General features: G+C 33.6%; 1 protein-coding gene and 1 long non-coding RNA gene across 8 annotated transcripts; one reads left to right on the forward strand and one right to left on the reverse strand.

Annotated features, from left to right (window-relative positions):
- Positions 1-700: 700 nt before the first annotated feature.
- Positions 701-4,732, reverse strand: LOC106325658. Of its 7 annotated transcripts, XR_001266971.1 has the most exons (9): positions 4,533-4,732; positions 4,201-4,391; positions 3,948-4,101; positions 3,736-3,864; positions 3,263-3,489; positions 3,052-3,195; positions 1,744-1,792; positions 1,178-1,363; positions 701-1,088 (listed from the first exon to the last, which is right to left on the reverse strand). It is a non-coding gene; the product is annotated as an uncharacterized LOC106325658 (long non-coding RNA). The 7 variants fall into 7 exon arrangements; XR_001266970.1 differs by having other exon boundaries at positions 701-1,363; XR_001266972.1 differs by lacking the exons at positions 701-1,088; positions 1,178-1,363; positions 1,744-1,792 and adding an exon at positions 2,780-2,799.
- Positions 4,733-10,762: 6,030 nt separating this feature from the next.
- LOC106324322 lies at positions 10,763-16,249 on the forward strand. The gene is made up of 3 exons (XM_013762310.1): positions 10,763-11,928; positions 12,021-12,408; positions 12,461-16,249. The coding sequence occupies exons 1-3, from the start codon at positions 10,763-10,765 to the stop codon at positions 16,247-16,249; spliced, it is 5,343 nt and encodes a 1,780-aa protein (XP_013617764.1).
- The last annotated feature ends 2,496 nt before the right edge of the window (positions 16,250-18,745 follow it).

Consider the following 18,745-nt stretch of genomic DNA (forward strand, 5'->3'; position numbering starts at 1 on the left):
ATTCGTCAGTATATTCTGACGACCTAATTCGTCGGTATATAGTGTTTCCGATGAATTCTGTTCTCGGAATATGTTATCGGAGTGTCGTCGGAAGTTCGTCAGAATGTGGTTTATCGGTATTCGTCAGAAAGTCGTCGGAAACTCTGACGAAATTCCGACGAATTTTTTTTTTTCCCACGAAATGATACCGACGACCACTGTCGTCAGAAATTCGTCAGTATCCGCCTATTCCGACGAACTTCTGACGATTTTGTCCGTCAGTATCCGCCTGTTTTCTTGTAGTGATCAACCTATGAATTTATATGCTTAGAATCTCATGTCAATACTGAAATAAACTTAGATCTTAGAGTTTCGAATATACCTGGTTATTCTGCAGCGGAAGGATGAAATAACCAAGTCGAGATTTCTATCACTCCAAACGTCGTGCCTCTATCGGTATCCATACGCACTAAACTAGATCGATACAGAATGCTAGTGCCGTTGAGATCAAATCTCAAAAGTCCAATGAACTATTCGTTGGTACTAGGGTTTATGAATGAAAAGCGGCTGGAAAGTTAATTAATTAACTTCATCTTATAACATGCATATATATATATATGGGAGGGAGACATTGACCTACAATACGTTTGGCTGGGATACTTGGAATGAGAAAAATTCAAGTGATATGGATTCTGTGCAATGCGTTCTTACCCATATATAACTTGATCGTGATATGATTCTACTAACTCTAGCCAGCACACTTCCAAATTTGCTTTCACACACTGATATTTTTGAGTTCATTAAGGCTTTAGGCTTCTTGTCGATTAAGTAATAACACTTTTTCTGGCTTTGCCGACACGTCCTTATATACACCTTCGATCTGACCTCCATGGCTTCTGAATACAAAAATTGCTGATGCAAAAACTCACCTCTTCTCGACGTCTGTTTCTTTGTCTCCTCTGTATTTTTTTGGAAAATCACACAACCATCACAGCCATGCCATGAGCACACCGCTTCCTGGTGATTCAATCTACCGTTACGGCCATCACTCGCCAATACAATGCCACCACTTCTCCACCGTGCTCCAACAACTTTCATTAGACTCACCACTGCGTTAGTTCATATACATCATTTAGATGAAAACTTTGACATTGATTTACTTTTTATTGATTGAATTTAGCCAGTTTCTTGAGTTGACCCGAATTAAGGGTGGTGGTAGCAGAGCTTTCTATCACTTCCAAAGAGCCATTTGATGGTAGCATCATCTTCTGTGATAATCCTACATATCCTTTCTTCTCTTTTAGTTTCCACTAATCTCCAATCTTCTCGCTAATCTTGATCAGATTTGAGCCCAGTTCAAGTGTTTCGACACCAAAAAATGAACCTAAAAGGAAATTGAATGTTAGTACTTAGTATGATGAAGTAAGATGAGGAACATGAAAGATTGTCCAGTTATTATTTCAGTTTTGATTTAATTTGAAGGTGGGATGCAGAAGTTGATGAGGACAACTAATTGAATTATCAACTCGCTTGTTCTTAAAACGACGTATTTTGCATCGCAAGTACTGAGCATGAAGCTGACTACCACAGTCATCATCACTTAAAGAATTAAAATATGTTAATCATTGTTTATGAGGCTATTACATGGAAAATAGATTTATTATTTTTAAAAGCGCTTTGGGCATCAAAGACATATAAACATACACAAAAGAAAATAAGGGAACATATACATAACAACAAACACGTAAAAAAAGGAACATATACCTGATCATCCAAGAGCAGCATATCGATGCCCATCAGTTCACCAGCTTTCCTGACATTCAGAATCAAAGTAGGCGTGTCAAAACCGTTCGAGTACAACCCTCTGGCTTCAACTCAGAAGGCCATATATGGTAAGCTGCCATCGTTCTTGGAAGGATGTTGTTGAATTATGAGTTGAGAGGAGTGAATAATCTGTGGAAACCATCTATCCGGAGACGCCAATTTATAGGTTTGAAATCATGGAGAAGATGAAGAGGACAGAGCTGATGAGATAATGCTACATAGTGGGGGTCGACTTTACTGAGATTGAATGCAAGGGTTAATGGTATCGTATTCAAGGGAGGTGCATCCGTTTCTCAGATCAAAGGCACCACGAAGGGAAGGTGATAGGGTTTGTTCGATGTTTTGTTTTATTATTATAGATATTATATTATATTAAGTATTTTATTGGTCTTTAACATTTATTTTAATCATGTTTTAAATTGTAGTGTATTAATTATTATTTTTATATTATGTATTTGTTTTTTTTTTCTTATTGTGTTCTTTTCTTACATATGTTTTAGATTAAATATTTTTAGCATGTATTTTAAAAAACCTGCCTTTCTAAAATTAAACTTATGTTGAACCAAACAAAGTTATATGTAGTAAATTAAAATATACTTAAAGTATGAATTAAATATAATATATATTATTTGATTGATGTTTAATCTATTGTGTTTGTTATTGTTAATAATCCACATCTACATATTTTTTAATAAATAAATCCTGAGAAACTTTTTTTTGTCACTAAAATCCGGAGAAACTAACATATTTTTAATGTTGGTGGGAAAAATAACCTTACACATGATAATACCAATTAAATATGAAGTACATGATATCAAATGTGCCAAAAATATCCTGAAAAACTAACATTAATCAAAAACTAAAGTAGATTATCTTAAGTCTTTACTATATGGTACACGAAGCTACTCTTCTAAAATGAATTTTTTTCTAATTAATATCACTTTATGAACAATGTTAGTTTACTTATTATTGTATTATTTTCCCATATGTTGGTTCCTTAATTATATATAACAAAAAAACATGCAGGTTTCTCATTCATTAGTGTAAGCTTTGCAGCCATATATGATAGATATGTCAACCAAATGTCAAACTCTGACCAAATTCGTTTCTAAATCACATAACAATTAAGACTGGAAACTGGAAGATATATATTCACTATCTTACAAAGACTTTCATAAGGTGCTCACTTATAAAACCAAGTGTAATATAAACTACTCACATATATGTCTTCTACTCACATATTCTCACCTGATCCCTGAGCAGGTGGTTTGTATTGATCTAGCAGTGTGTGTGAAACTGGATTTGGTTGGTTGAGTTGGCTGACTTGAGACGTCTCTCACGGATAAACTTTGGCTTTGTTCCAAATCCTATTTTGTAACTCATCACACAAACCTATGAAGATTGATGGAAAAACTATCATGAGATATATCAATTGATGAAAAAGTTAGATTAATCTTACCGTAATGGATTTGAATCAGATTGAAATAGATATATCCCACCATATAAACTAAACACTAAGCTGCGTCCCCTAGCTTCTGACCAGTGGCGGAGCTAGAGTCTAACTAGGGTGGTCACATGACTGTGGATCATATGTATTTGCAGCTGTTAAAGATAGCAAGATGATTCCATGGACCACAATCAGTTTCTGGCTCACTTGTGCTCCGATTTTCTCACAACGTTTATCCCCTGAACCATATACGTTTGTCTTAATTACTATATAGAACAAAGAAAATCAGTATCTGCTAAAAATATATTTTTTTCTGTGGATTATGTTCTAATCCATGTATTTTTAGTTTATAAACGTTGAATACACGATATCTTCATATACTAGGGATGCTTATATAATGCATCCTCAGTGTTAATTTAAATAAACAAATTATAGAGGAAAGTAAGGCAAACGTTTCATGAAAAAAAATTGTAGTCATCGCATACCTCTTGTCAATCTTCCAGATGCAAAGTAGAGCTATACCAGCCATTGATCTCCACTGTTCTGCGCAAGAATAATTAACTCACATTCCCACACTGAGTCCTCTCAACAATACGTAGAACAAAGAACAGTTCCTATGGGAAAGCATACCACTTAGAACATTGTCAAGTTAGTTTGGCATTAATCACTTTGTTACCAGCAGTGGTGCTTTACTTACCTCAACTTATATCTTTTAATTCGAGAAGTCATCTGCGAAAGGTTGCAAAACTGTATGACCAGCTGGCATCTTTGTGTCGAAAAGTGTTTGTGGGAACCGTAGAAGTTCTTGCTGCTCATTCTCAAACTTGGCCACTTTATGCAAACCAATTCCCCTGAATATCCACAATAACTAATGAGTTATTTTGCTATTTCAGTTCTTCCACGAACCTAGAAGTGAAACCACAAACCATAACATTGTTCAGACTACCAACCTATATAGTGCAAAGGTCTTACAGATCCTTGGTATTATAGTCGAATTCAAAACACGCACCGTTTCATTCTGACTCTGAAAGGGATTCACAGGCCTCTACTGCGAACCAGATACACTATTTGAGCCTGAGATTTGTGTCTTTGATATCAAAGTTTTCTTAACACATCCAGACAGTGCTCACCTCGGAAATCTCTTTATATTATGATCATCGACTTCAAGAAGCCAAGATCAATCAGTAAGGGTTCTAAGCAATTTCAGATATAAATAGAAGCGCCAGTGGTGGTTAGATTTAATTTAGAAACTACTGAATCAGAAAAGTGATTATTAAGTTACCTGCAACGGAGGAGCGACAACGTAACCAAGATTGGAGGCTATGGCGAGAATTTGTGTTCTGAAAATTGTCATCGTCTGTGAAGAAACTTTGGATTTTGAGTGTAGCCGTCGTCTATATAGTGAAGATGGCGAGAAGGAGGGAGAATGAAGAGGCTTCAATATAATGTCAAGAAGGCTCAAAGGATTTGTACGTGAAAGAGAAGGAGATGAAGAGAAAACGAAAAGAATTGATGAAACAAAGTTAGAGAAAATAAGAATGTGATGATGACATGGCAATAAACTCTGTTCTAATTGGTTGATTTTTTAATCTGAGGTGTCATCCCTCTCTAATATCTTCCTTTTTAGTATTGTTAGATAACTCGTCTTCTTTTTATTTGTGAAGATGGCCAATCAGTCAATTCTACCAGAAAAAAAGGGAAGCCGACAACGTAATTTCAGCACAGTTAACTGACTTTGATATTATCATAAAATAATCATTGTATCAAAGGTTATGTTAAAAAAAATATATCAGAAGTTTGGAGAGAGTATATTACCGCATTTTTAAAGTTAAAGATAATTGAATGATTGGTTAAAATGTTGTAATTTTTAAAATAAAGCCAAAATAGTAAAAAAAATTGGTATAACAATTTTGTTTTCTAAAACATTACTATTTTGTAAGCTGTAAAACATTATATATTATTATTTTTACAGTTACCGCATAACCAATCACTTCCATTCTCCAATTTTACATTATTTTATTTCCTAACAGTATTGACTTATTGTTGCGTATATAGCATAATATTATCCATTTTTCTAATTTGAAATAATAACATTTATTTACAATAGAATTCTTCAATTCTTATATATATAAATTATAACTAGATAAATACCGTCATTTTAGACATAATTTTAAAAATAATATTTCAATTTTATTTATAAAAAATAGGAGAAAATTCATTAAACATCAATAAAAATTAAATTAATTTTAAAATACTCAAAAATTGTTATCTAACTTAGTACCACAACTAAATTTTTATATTGTAATGCATCAACTTTCAAAAGTGTATTTATTTAACACTACCAAATTAATAGAAAAATAATGTATTATTATTATTATTTTGTTTAAAATAAATACTAATACAAAACAAGAGTTAAGAGAATATTTTGCAGTATTATTTTAAGGTAAAAATTAATATCATTGATTGAAGTTGTTTTAATACTATTTATCTATCTATACTATTAAAGCAAAATACCTCCTAGAATTTTGTCCTTAATTTTCTTTGCTAATTACAAGCCATGCCACTCCTATATTTATGTTTAACAATTTTAATTATTCATAAACATAAAATACTTACCATATTTTGTGGAGATTATAATCTTTTAGAACTGAATGTGATCACTGAATGTGATCGTAATATAATAAATGTTAAACGTGATAGATTCATACAATATTATTTATGGTCCAATGTAATTTAGAAAACTTATAGTTAACCAGATTGAATTGGTTAGAAACTATTTAATAATTCATCTCGGCCAGTAAACAAAGTGGACAAAATCTTAGCTACGTCCACTTTTGTTTGATCTGGTTAACAAAATATGCCAAATGTAATTGACTCTACAATTAACGTAATTATGTAAATTAAAATGTAATTTATATTAGCAGTTTTTCTTTACCGGTTTGGTAGATACAATGAATTAGATACTTAATTTATCAATAAAACATATGGTATTCGGTAATATTATAAAATATTTTAATTCAACCTAATATATATTAAATTAACAATGAATAATTCATTAAAACTATAATATAATAGTTTATTTTAAAATTACGTACATCACGGGTTAGAACATAAAATAAGATTTTACCATGTATTTATAATTTAAAGTTGAGAAGATAAAATTTTATAACTATATAATACTGAAAATTAAATTTATAATAAGTCATTTTCATATACATTTTATATATTTATTTTTTGTGTGCATGTTGTAAGTAAAAAAACATAAAAAGTTTACACCAGTTTAAAAGCAATTATGGCTCTATTATATTTTTGTCAAATAAATTTTTTTTTTACAACTACAAAACAATTCCTCGCTAGTTATTTTTTCAAAGTGTATGAAATAGGGTAATGGGGGGAGGCCGGGAGGGGACAAATTATCTCCTTTAGAGATATTATAAAATGTTTTTCCTTCTTCTTTTTTGATCGAAAATCATATTAATTTGTTTCCCAGTTTCCACGATTTTGTACTGGAAAAAATTAGTCATAGTTCACGGTGTTGTCAATATTCAACCATTCTTCTCTTGTCTTTTTCAGTAGTATTCTATTTGCTCATTTCAGCCGAAAACGGTTTTAGGAGAGAAAATGACCGGTAATTTCCGGACTAGTTAAATCAGTTGATCTTTAAGAAAGTTGCATTCATAAACATACGCGGGGAGAAGAGAAAACTCTCAAGACACAACATTACAATAAGTGGTGTGTATATTGTAGCCGTAACGATCAGTGGCAGACCCAGAACCATTTGTTATTAAGATCAAGGTGAGAAAACTAGTGGCCCCTGACGAAAATAAAACTAATCAGTACTATTAAAAGAAAATGAGTCCTAAAAATCTACTTATAAAAGTTGTTTGGACTTTTTCATTTTTTTTTGACGCCATTTAAGACTCTTTCATTAGACTACTAATATTTTGGTCTTACCTTAAATTTATACTATCAATATGTTACTATATATTTCTCTAACAATAATTTAATCACTACTTATTATTTATTAGCCCACATTTTTTATACACGTTGATATCAGATCTTAACCACATCTATACTTTATTTGGTAGATCTTATAATACACGAAAATATGGAAATGCTCCTGCAATGTCACATGTTTGCCTAACGTGTATTTAATGCTTCTCTTTGACTATGGACAATGGAGAATGCAGCCATATATGAATATATGTCAATACTCTTATTCAAATTTGACTTATTCACATAAAAACCATTAGTGTTACATAGCACATCGACTATTATTACTTTCGATACATACCACAAGGTGCACAGCTAACTCAAGATTCATTTTGGACTATAAGAATTAAATCAATATTTTGGTTTACTTTGTATTTTCGTAGGCTACATGAATAGATAACTGAACACTGTTTTCATTATTATTTTTATCTCACCATCTTCTTAAGTTTTTAATAAAAACTAAACCCAATACCAAAAACACTTAAACCCTATATACATTATATGTAATCTCAAAACTATAATTTTTAAAAACTTAATAAATCTATATATTGTCAGATTCATGAAATATTATAGGATATATTTAATAGTTCTCACCAATTATTAAATTCTTCCAAATGAATTTTAATTTAAAATAAAAATATATAAATAAATGCAAAAACATATATTTTCATGACTATTAGCTTTTTTTTTACAATTAATCTACCAAATTGATTTTGTATCATGTTGATATGGTTCACGCAAAACATTTTAAAATTTAGACGAGATTTACACAATTATTCTTCTGTCTAGCAACTTACCAAATATACCTATTTACTGTTAATAAATATATCCTACCAACATTAAGAATATAAATATTCAAATTTATATCAATCATAAATACTATATATTAGAATAGATTTTGAAGAGATTTTAGCTAAGGAAAATATTCTGAATTGTATCACCCTATTGGTACTCATACATTCATTTCTTACGTAATTATATATTCCCTTAAAAATTATATACATGGTTGAACTGTTGCCCATATCGCTGATTATATAAGTTTTTTTCTTGACAACACATATTTATATTTTTATACAGTATCTTATAATCTAAAATATGAATATAATTTATTACAAATTTGTAAGAATTAATGTAAGTTCTATATTTCTGATTTTCAACGTGTGTAAACGGTTGTACATGATATATATCATTCGTGCTCTATTTTAAAATAATTATGCATACATCATAACACATATTCATATATTTATAATATAATTTACTTTAAAAATATAAAATTTCAGAATATTAAAGGTGAAATAATCAATTTTGATTTATAGTTTAAAAATATTGCAAGTCAGAATATTTATAAATAAAATTAATGTATTTTGTTTGATAAAAATAAATTGTTAACAGTTAGCTAAAATAGGTTAAACAAAGAGACTCATAATATGAGTCAAAATTATCCAAAATCTCTAAAATTATAGTTCAATTAAAATAGCAAAATAAATTTAATACACAAATTTAAACATAAATCATAGGAAATGTTAAAACATATAATTTATTTTTTTTTGAAAAAAAGGCAACATATAAATTATTTATAAAATTATATTTTTTATTACATAAAAAAAGATATATGGCCTCATTTGAAAATCTGGAGAAAAGTTATGTTTATCGACAAAACACATTGAGATTGGTATAAACTCTTCACTAGGTTTGGAATACCTTAGTTAAACAAGATTTTTCTTTTTTGAAAAAGTATTAATCCCGCGCTTCAAAGCTTGATTCAAAAGTTTGAATTAATTTTTGAAAAATATCATCCGATCTATATTTAAGGTTTTAACAAAATTCATACCGGATTATATACGAATCACCTGGTTTACTTTTGAGATTGTAGGGTTAGGTCACGAATAAAAACACCGCTAAAACTATTAAAAATTCTACAAATATATACTATTAGATTAGCTCAAAATCTGCCAAATAATTTTTTTTGACTCATCAACTCAACAAATGTAACACTACATAAGAATGTGCTTATAAATTCTAAAATAAACTATTTGATAAATTATATAATTTTGTAACTTAATAATATACTTTGAAACATCGAAACCAAAACAATGAAAAAAATCCACGCTTTTGAACCGCGGGTCAAAATCTAGTTTATATTATTAAAAGAGGAAAATCCTTAAAAAATCTAACCTATGAAAAGTTTCTGTGCCTTTTCATTTTTAATTTAATATCTTCTAACTGCCTAATACACCTGTCAAAATATATTATTACGCATGGGCTTACTTTTATGACCAAACTCACGGTTCATTCTATCTTCTTAACCAAATTATATTAGATATGTAAATTTCATTACATCATGTGCCAAATTATTGTATTTCATGTTATTCATTTTATAGTTATATTTACGCTTCCTACATTATAAATTATAACCGATGAACTCCACATTATATTTACGAAATGTTTAAAAACACTCAAAAAATATAGTTGTAAATATAATTAGTTTCAAAAAATAACTTACAGTATGTTATATATAAATTAGTTATAAATAAAATTTTAATATATTTTCACCTCATAATAGTTCAACCTAAAATTAAAATCTATTTTTTTTTATAAATTTCTCTTGTATTATAAATTACAGTATATATTTTTTTATAGTTGTCTCTTATAATATAAATTTCAGTAATACATAATCTACTGTTTGAGTTTACTCATGTTACAATTAATTTAGCACATTAGCTTTTTCTAAAAACACTAATATATACGTGAACAATTTATTAAATACAGATCTTGAAAATATTTGTTCACATCTAAAATATCTTTATCTCTATATTAAATATACAGATAGTGTACTATCTTTTGCTAACGAGATCTATTAACAGATTTCTATATTTAACGTAGATTTGGATTCAGGAACAAGTCTAACCGGGCAAAGATATGTGTTACTTAATAATGCCATGATTTGCACCAAACTAAATATTTAAAATAATTAATTTAAGTAAATTTCATCAAAGGTTCAAAAAAACACTTAACTAATTTTCTAAATAGGTAATAATGTTAACAAAATTTATGAAGAATATTTTTCATAGAGTTTACGGAGATTGTGGATTTGTGATCAATACATAATCTGCATAACAAATAACTATCAAAGCCATTCTCTCTCTAAGGGGTGATTTCCGGTGACTTTTTAGTGCGTTGGTTACTTGTCTTTATTAAATTTTCTCTTCCCTCACCGTGAGTGGGTTCTATTGACGAGCATTTGCTACGGTCGAGTTACTTTTAGAAAGTCCTTATTTCTCTTAAATCAGCTTATTTTCTTTCCATATAATTTCGATCCAATTTCCTTTTCGACTTGGGTGTTTCCGATCTTGGCTTCCCTCTTTTCCAAGTTTTCCTTTGGTCATGATATCCCAAAAAATCATTATTGAGTTTTGTGTTATTAAAGGAAATTTCACTTCAATCACGTTAGATCTTTTACCTAAGAACTCGCGTTTTACTTTCTCCTCCGTCGTCGGAAATATCAGTTGTCGAGATACTATGGCTGATTTGTTGCACAAGGAGATCCAAGCAATGTCACTTGAAGAGGAGGAACCTCTGACACTCCCCGATAGCCCAAGGTTTAGGGTTGTGGACGAGAATCAGATAAGTCTTTTGGGACGCTTATTGAATCCAGATTGTCAATCAATGTCAAGAATGATTGAGTATATGCCAACAGCATGGCGAGTTTATGACAGGGTTCGTGGGATTGCCTTATCCCGAGATAGGTTCCAGTTTGTTTTCCAGCGGGAAGAGGATCTTCAAACGGTCTTGAATGATAGGCCCTGGTCTTACAACCATTGGGCCATGGCGCTGGAGCGATGGACATCCAATCCTCCTCAGGATTTTCTGCAGTCAATTGATGTGTGGATTCGGATCCGCAACATTCCTGCTATCTTTTTCACAGCGGAGACGATGTTCAAACTGGCTTCAGAAGTTGGTGTGGTGGAAGATATAGCATATGATCCTAAGGTATCTCATACCAAGGACTATATTCGTGCTCTGGTGCATTTCAATACTAATAAACCAGCTAAAGCTTTCCGCAAACTCAATGTTCCGAAAGGAGGTACGGTGGCTATAGAGTTTGAATATGAGAAAATACACAAGAGGTGTTTTCATTGCCTGCGTCTCACTCATGAAAAGGTGAGATGCCCTTTGTTGAGGAAAGGAGGTAGCAGTGGTAACAAGGCTTCTGTTGGCCCTAGAGTGCAATCTGGTGGTCCGGTTATCACAGAACCGTTAGATGGTCCTCCTGGTTTCCCTGTTCTGTTTCCGAAACTATCAAGAGAAGACCGTAAGATGGCGATGCTGTACATCTCTCACGCTGATGAAACTGAGCGTCGAGCTCGTATTGAAAGGGTGAAGCAAGGCATTGAAGATAACAAAGTAGCGTCCTCTGTTCATCTTACTCGTATTACGAAGGAGTTAGATAAAGGGAAGGGACATGTGTTCTCATACACTGAGCTCTTGGAATCACAACATTGTGGTGCTACTCATCAGATTACTGCGGCACCCGCTCAACATCCTGGAGAAAAGAGTGATGATGACACTGAATCCTCAGGATCAAAATTCTCAGCCTGTTCAGCTCCACTGATTCCATTGGGCTCGGGTTTTCAGCTTGGCCCTTCTTCGGAAGGGCGAGTCCTTGGGAATGTTGGTTCAAACAGGTCATTAAAGAGACGTCAGTCTTCATGGAAAAGAAGAGGTTCTGGAAGAGATACAGCTCCTGTTCTGGCACAACATGGTTCGTCATGTGCAGATCAGAATTCAACCGCGAAGAGGAAGGCAGTCGCTTCGATAAACAACACAGAAACCAAAAACAAGAAAATCTCAAACTCAACGGTGGCTTCCGTATTGAAGCCGCTGCTTCCCCAATGAGCATTCTCTCTTGGAATTGTCAAGGAGCAGGAGGCTCTGAGACAATTCCCTATCTCCGGACCCTTCGTAGGAAGCATTATCCGGAATTTGTGTTCTTGATGGAGACTAAACAAAAGTCTGAGTTTATTTTTGGAGTGAAGAAACAACTGGGTTATGATCATGTTTTTACGGTTGAGCCAGAAGGTTTAAGTGGAGGATTGGCTTTAATGTGGAAGGATACGTATCAAGTTACTATATTTTCAAGTGATAAGAGGATCATTGATCTCAAGGTTACAATTGGATCAGTGACTTTCTACATGTCGTGTGTGTATGGCGATCCAGTGGCTGCAAAAACGTCATGAAGTGTGGAATCGTTTGGAGAGTTTGGGATTGAGTAGAGACGATGTGTGGGTTCTGGTTGGGGATTTCAACGAGCTGCTTTCCAACGATGAAAAAAGTGGTGGTGCAGTACGTAATGAATCAACTTTCTGGAACTTCAGAAATATAGTTCAGAACTGCAAATTGAGAGAGTTACGACACTCAGGGAATTGTCTTTCTTGGGTTGGTTGGCGGGAACAAGGCTGGGTGCAATGTAAGCTTGATAGGTGTTTTGTCAACAGTGAATGGCTGGCTCTGTTTCCTCGGGCAAATTTGGAATACCTTGACCTCTGGGCATCAGATCATCGTCCCATTAGGGTCTGCTTCTCACTGGAGAGGGATAACCCAATGAAGAGGAGGTTTTTCTTTGACAAACGCATGCTGTCTAGGGAGGGTTTTGAGGATTTGGTTCGTATGAGCTGGGAAGGTGATACTGGTACGCGTTGCTGTACTATGGACCGGATTCATCGTTGCCGTAGAAAGATTATGGATTGGAAAGGAAAGTCAGATATGAATTCCAGAGATCGTATTACTCGTTTGCGTGCCTCTTTGAAAGCAGAGGTATCAAAAACTTCTCCGTCTTATGACACTATGCATCGTCTTAAACAGGAGCTTGCAAAAGCTCTGCGAGAAGAGGAATTGTTTTGGAGACAGAAGTGTAGAGAAGAATGGCTTCGGTCAGGAGATCGGAACACTAAGTATTTTCACAACTGTGTGAAGGGGAGAAGAATCCAAAATCGTATCTTGATGTTTCTTGATGACATTGGCCAGGAGCATTTCTCTGAGGGTGCAAAAGGGAATTTGGCTGTGGAATTTTTCAGAGATTTGTTTACTAGCTCTAACCCCTGCGACCTGGAGTCTCTGTTCCAAGGTTTCCAGCAGAGGGTCACAGAGAACATGAATCAACATCTTACACGCCCTGTGACCGCAGAGGAGATAAAGAAAGCGGCGTTTGATGTTAAAGGGAGTAGTGCACCGGGTGAGGATGGTCTGACAGGAGTTTTCTATCAGAGATTCTGGCATATTGTTGGTCCCGGTCTGACTGCTGAGATTCAAGAGTTCTTCCGGTCTTCAATTATGCCTGAGGGATGGAATCACACACAGATCAGTTTGCTTCCAAAGATTGTGAATCCCTCTCTCATGAAAGATATGAGGCCGATTAGCTTGTGTTCGGTCCAGTACAAAATTATATCGAAGATCCTGTGTAATCGGTTGAAGATAATACTCCCTGAGATCATTGCGGAAACACAAGGCGCGTTTGTGTCTGGACGAATTATTTCAGATAATATTATCATCGCTCATGAGATGATCCATGGTCTGCGTACTAGTACAAAAGTGGCAGAGGGTTGGATGGCAATTAAAACCGACCTGTCAAAAGCATATGATCGTGTTGAATGGAGCTTCCTTGAGGTCTTACTGGAGCGGATGGGTTTTGATCGAGTTTGGGTGCGATGGATTATGGCGTGCGTAAGCTCAGTATCCTTCTCGGTGTTATTAAATGGAAACTCTCATGGACATATTAAACCGGAAAGAGGAATTAGACAAGGTGATCCTCTCTCTCCTTTCCTGTTCATACTGTGCGCAGAAGCTCTAGTCAGTTGTCTTAATTCTTCTGAGGCGGCTGGGCGTCTTCACGGAATCAAACTAACTAGTTCGGGGCCTTCAATCCATCATTTGTTGTTTGCTGATGATAGCTTACTACTGTGTAAAGCTAACCCGGAGGAAGCCAATGAGATTCTAGCCTGCATCAAGTTGTATGGAGATGCGTCGGGCCAACAAGTGACTCATCTTAAATCGTCAGTTATTTTTGGCTCTCTTGTACCGGAAGTTACCAAAACAGAGGTTAAAATGGTTTTGGGAATTGAAAATGAAGGTGGAGAAGGTTCGTATCTTGGTCTCCCAGAATGTTTCAGCGGTTCGAAGAGGAAACTGCTGAGCTTTATTCGAGAAAAGCTCCATCGTCGACTTCAAGGCTGGTTCGCAAAGGCTTTGTCGCAGGGGGGTAAGGAAATCATGTTGAAATCTGTTGGTATGGCGCTTCCCGTGTTTGCAATGTCTTGTTTCAAACTCCCAAAAGATGTTTGTGAAAAACTCACAAGTGCAATGATTGAGTTCTGGTGGAGTAGTGGAAACAATAAAAAGAAAATTTCTTGGGTTGCTTGGAAGAAGCTTTGCACAGAGAAAGAACTTGGCGGGCTGGGTTTCAAAGATATTGAGAGATTTAATCAGTCTATTTTGGCAAAGCAGGCTTGGAGGATATGGTCTTCTCCGAATTCCTTACTGGCTCGTCTTCTAAAGCATAGGTACTTCAATCGTTCAGAATTTTTAGACTGTGGGATTGGGGCTCGTCCTTCGTACGCTTGGCGGAGCATTATGCATGGAAGGGAACTGCTGAAAGAGAGTCTTTTCAGTAAGATTGGAAATGGAAGAAACACCAAAGTGTGGTTGGATAATTGGCTCCTTGATTCAGTCTCTCGACCTCCTCGTTATCGTCAAGATGCGATCGTTGATCTGACACTAACAGTAAATGATTTATTGGACCAGCAAACCGGCTCTTGGAATGTTGACATGGTGTGTCAATTGATAGCAGAGGAAGACATAAACTTGGTTCAGAAAATAAGACCAGTGCTATCTAGAGCGGACGTGATTGTGTGGGGTTTTTCAAAAAATGGTTGCTATGATTACAAGAGTGGTTACAAACTCCTGGACACTATCATCAGGACCAGGTCAGAGGTTCAGGTATCTATCCCTCCAATTGAGAAGCAGTTGTGGTCTAAGCTCTGGAAAACTAAAATGTCACCTAAACTTCGTCATTTTCTTTGGCGTGTGATGTCTGGAGCCTTAGCAGTTAAAGCTCAGCTTCAAACTAGAGGAATCATGGTCAATACCACATGCCCTGTCTGCCATCAAGGTCCGGAAACAATTTGTCACATGCTTTTCCACTGTCAGACATCGAAAGATGTTTGGAAGGCATCGCGTTTCCCTTTGCCCACTGCAGGATGGTCTCGTGACTCTGGTTTCTTGAACATGTATCATCTGATTTCTCACAGTCATAAGCAGCATGTTGGCGCTTCAGTTCGTCTGTCATTCCCTTGGATTCTCTGGCAGATTTGGAAAGCGAGAAATAGGTTGTGCTTTGAACAAGTACAGCCTGTAGCAAGTGATATTGTGACTAAAGCTAAGGAGGAAACTGTCGTGTGGCTGAACCTACATGGTTGTCTCCCTGACAGTCCCATCGTCTCTATCCCTGCTACAGTTGAAGTGCCTGTTTGGTCAACACCTCCAGCCCACGCCCTGAAATGTAACATTGGTGCTACGTGGTCTGAATCATCTCATGTCAGTGGGGTAGGTTGGATCATTAGAGATTCTGTCGGGAAAGTGCTGTCCCATAGCAGAAGCGCTTTTAGTGGAGTGGCTTCGAGTACACATGCTGACCTTTTGGCATTATCCTGGGCCTCAGCTGCGGTTATTGACCTGAAACTGAAGAACATAATGTTTGAGTTTTCTTCCGTTAAAGCTGCAGGTGCGCTTAATAACCCACTGGAGCATCCCCTTTCTTATCATCTATGTCATGAAGTAATAAATAACGTTTACTCACTGACTAAGAGCGGATTGTTCCTAGTTCCTGAATCATGTAATGTCGCAGCCTCTGCAATAGCGACGAGCGTCACAAAGGACCAACGTCTGCAATCATATATTGCATTTGGTGGCCCTCATTGGTTGTCTGCTGTGCTGCTGCAGGAGGCAAATTAAGGTTACTCTGTTGCTGATTAATATCAGCAGGTTAAGGCTCGGTTTGAGTTTGGAAGCCTGCTTTATGGTTTTTTATTTTCCCAACAGTTTGGGTTTGTTTTTGGGGCCTACTGGCTTCCACTTTGTTTTGGTTTATTTCGTGTATTATCACATCCATTTGAATGCAACATTTCTGAATTATCAATGACAAAAAAAAAAAATAACTATCAAAGAAAATAAGCGTCACTAAAACTACTACTCTTTTCTCCAGAAACCTTTGAAAGCCAGTTGTCCTATATATTAGTAGTCTATGTGCAAGTCCAAAACTGATATAAATATCTATACTATTAAAACATATAAATTATACACACTAAAAATTGATTAAAATTGTAATACTATTGATCATTAAAAAAACTATAAATTAAAATGCATAATATAAATACATTACATTTATTTATATGAAAAATTAAATAATTTATTCAGTTTTAAATACTATTATAAAGTATATGAGTAGTTAGTTAATTTTGTAAAAAATATTATAAGATTTTCCTAGGTTTTTTTCTTAATCAACCGATGTTGGTTCATAGGTAAATGACGAGTTTTTTGGGTTTTATCAGACTACAATTAATAGGTATTCATAAATCTGAATTTTATGGAAACATATCAGTTGGTAGAACCTATAATAGAATGGTACATGAAGAACATAAGCCACTCCGGATGATATACGGCCACTGAGTTAACTGACCACAAGTTTGGATCGGATATAAAAACATTGCTCACATCTTAATTCATTTATAAACCACATATGTACTCCACTAAAAAGAGTTAAATAGTTTATAAAGTTAGAATATTCTTTCGCAATTTAATTCTAGATGCACTATTAGTTTTCAGATTCTGTTTTTTCTTTTTTGGTGTTTTGGTTCTAGAAACGTTCATGTATTTACAATGTTTGGTTTGGTTTGTTTTCAGTTAGATTATTTCGGTTTTGGTTCAGTTCTATAGAAAAGTTGAGAACCGACTAATATGCAAAAAACAAAATGGGGTCCAATTAAATTTTGGTTTGATTCTAGATTTTTGGGGAGTTACAGATTTATAGATAAAATAAAATATCGGATAAATTGGGATTTTCAGTTTAAATATTTACTAATTTCTCTATGAGATAATGTATAGGTTGGGAACATTTTTCCGGAACCGCGAACCGAACTTTATCAAACTGAAAAAAAATACAAAAATTGAACTGAATTTTTCATAAATAACCGAGTAATATATCACTGAAACCGAAAATTTGAAACTAAGTCGAGAACCGGATGAGAAACTTAATTTTTAAAATACAAATTATATACTTATAAATATTAATTTCAAAGTAACTAAATATCTTAAAGTAATATGTATAAACCGAATCACCCAAAAACAAATTACTTAAATATTTTTTATTTAAAATATTAAAAATTATCCGATATTTTTATCTGGACAACTAAAAATAAAAAAATTTCAAATTTTTTATTTACTTCGAAAAAAATGCGCTTTTCAAGCGCATGTCAAAATCTAGTAAATAATGTTAAAAATATCAGGATAGGGTTCAAAAAAAAAAATCGAGCTCCAAAATTTATGAGGTTCGAGAGATATTTTAACCAAATGATCCAAAATTAGTTAATTGTCCTATGTAATATAACAAAATTTAAAACTTTACCGGTATTATGTGACGGAAATCGTGACAAAAAACTTTACACCAGTAAAAAAGATTATGATTTATAACATGGTTAATCTATAATATTAAAGCAGAATCCCTAGTAGGATATTGCCCTTATTTTTCTTAAATATTTACAATGGCATGTCATTGTCTTTTAGAATAATTTTTAAATCAAGTCTCCAAATAAATTTTCAACCAATCAGATATCAAGAATTTTGATAACCAATCACATTAATACTTGGGAGCGGAAAGTTAGTAACCGCTGGAAACTAAATATATTCTAAGCATTAATGTGGATTCCATCCATAAAATCCCTAACAAAACCTACATCACAATTCACAATATATACGAAATCATAAAAAGCCCTTATGTACAACCACGGAAATCTTAACTATTCCATAAAAAATGTTGTCTACAAAGAGATGTCATACTATAATATAAACTAGGTTAAGATCCGCGCCTTGCGCGGAATCAACATTATATATATAAATTATTTTATGTATTAAATATTTTTACATATTATAAAATAATAAATATATATTAAATAACTAAAATTCAGTAACTGTTAAATATATAATTAAATTGGTGCGAACATATAAATCAATTTTATTAATCCAAAAAATATTTTTTTTTTATTTGATAGGATATGTTATTAAATTTAAATGATACTAACATAGATAATATATTTTAGTATATTTTAAATATTAATGTCTATTCAATAATGATTTTACTCATATAGATTTTTTGATCATTTGTATCTTTTATAGAAAAATATTTAAATTACTGATAACAAAATTTTCATTGTGGGATTAATAGTTTTAGTAATT

This window comes from Brassica oleracea, chromosome C2, assembly GCF_000695525.1.
Source record: "Brassica oleracea var. oleracea cultivar TO1000 chromosome C2, BOL, whole genome shotgun sequence".
Classification (NCBI taxonomy): domain Eukaryota; kingdom Viridiplantae; phylum Streptophyta; class Magnoliopsida; order Brassicales; family Brassicaceae; genus Brassica; species Brassica oleracea.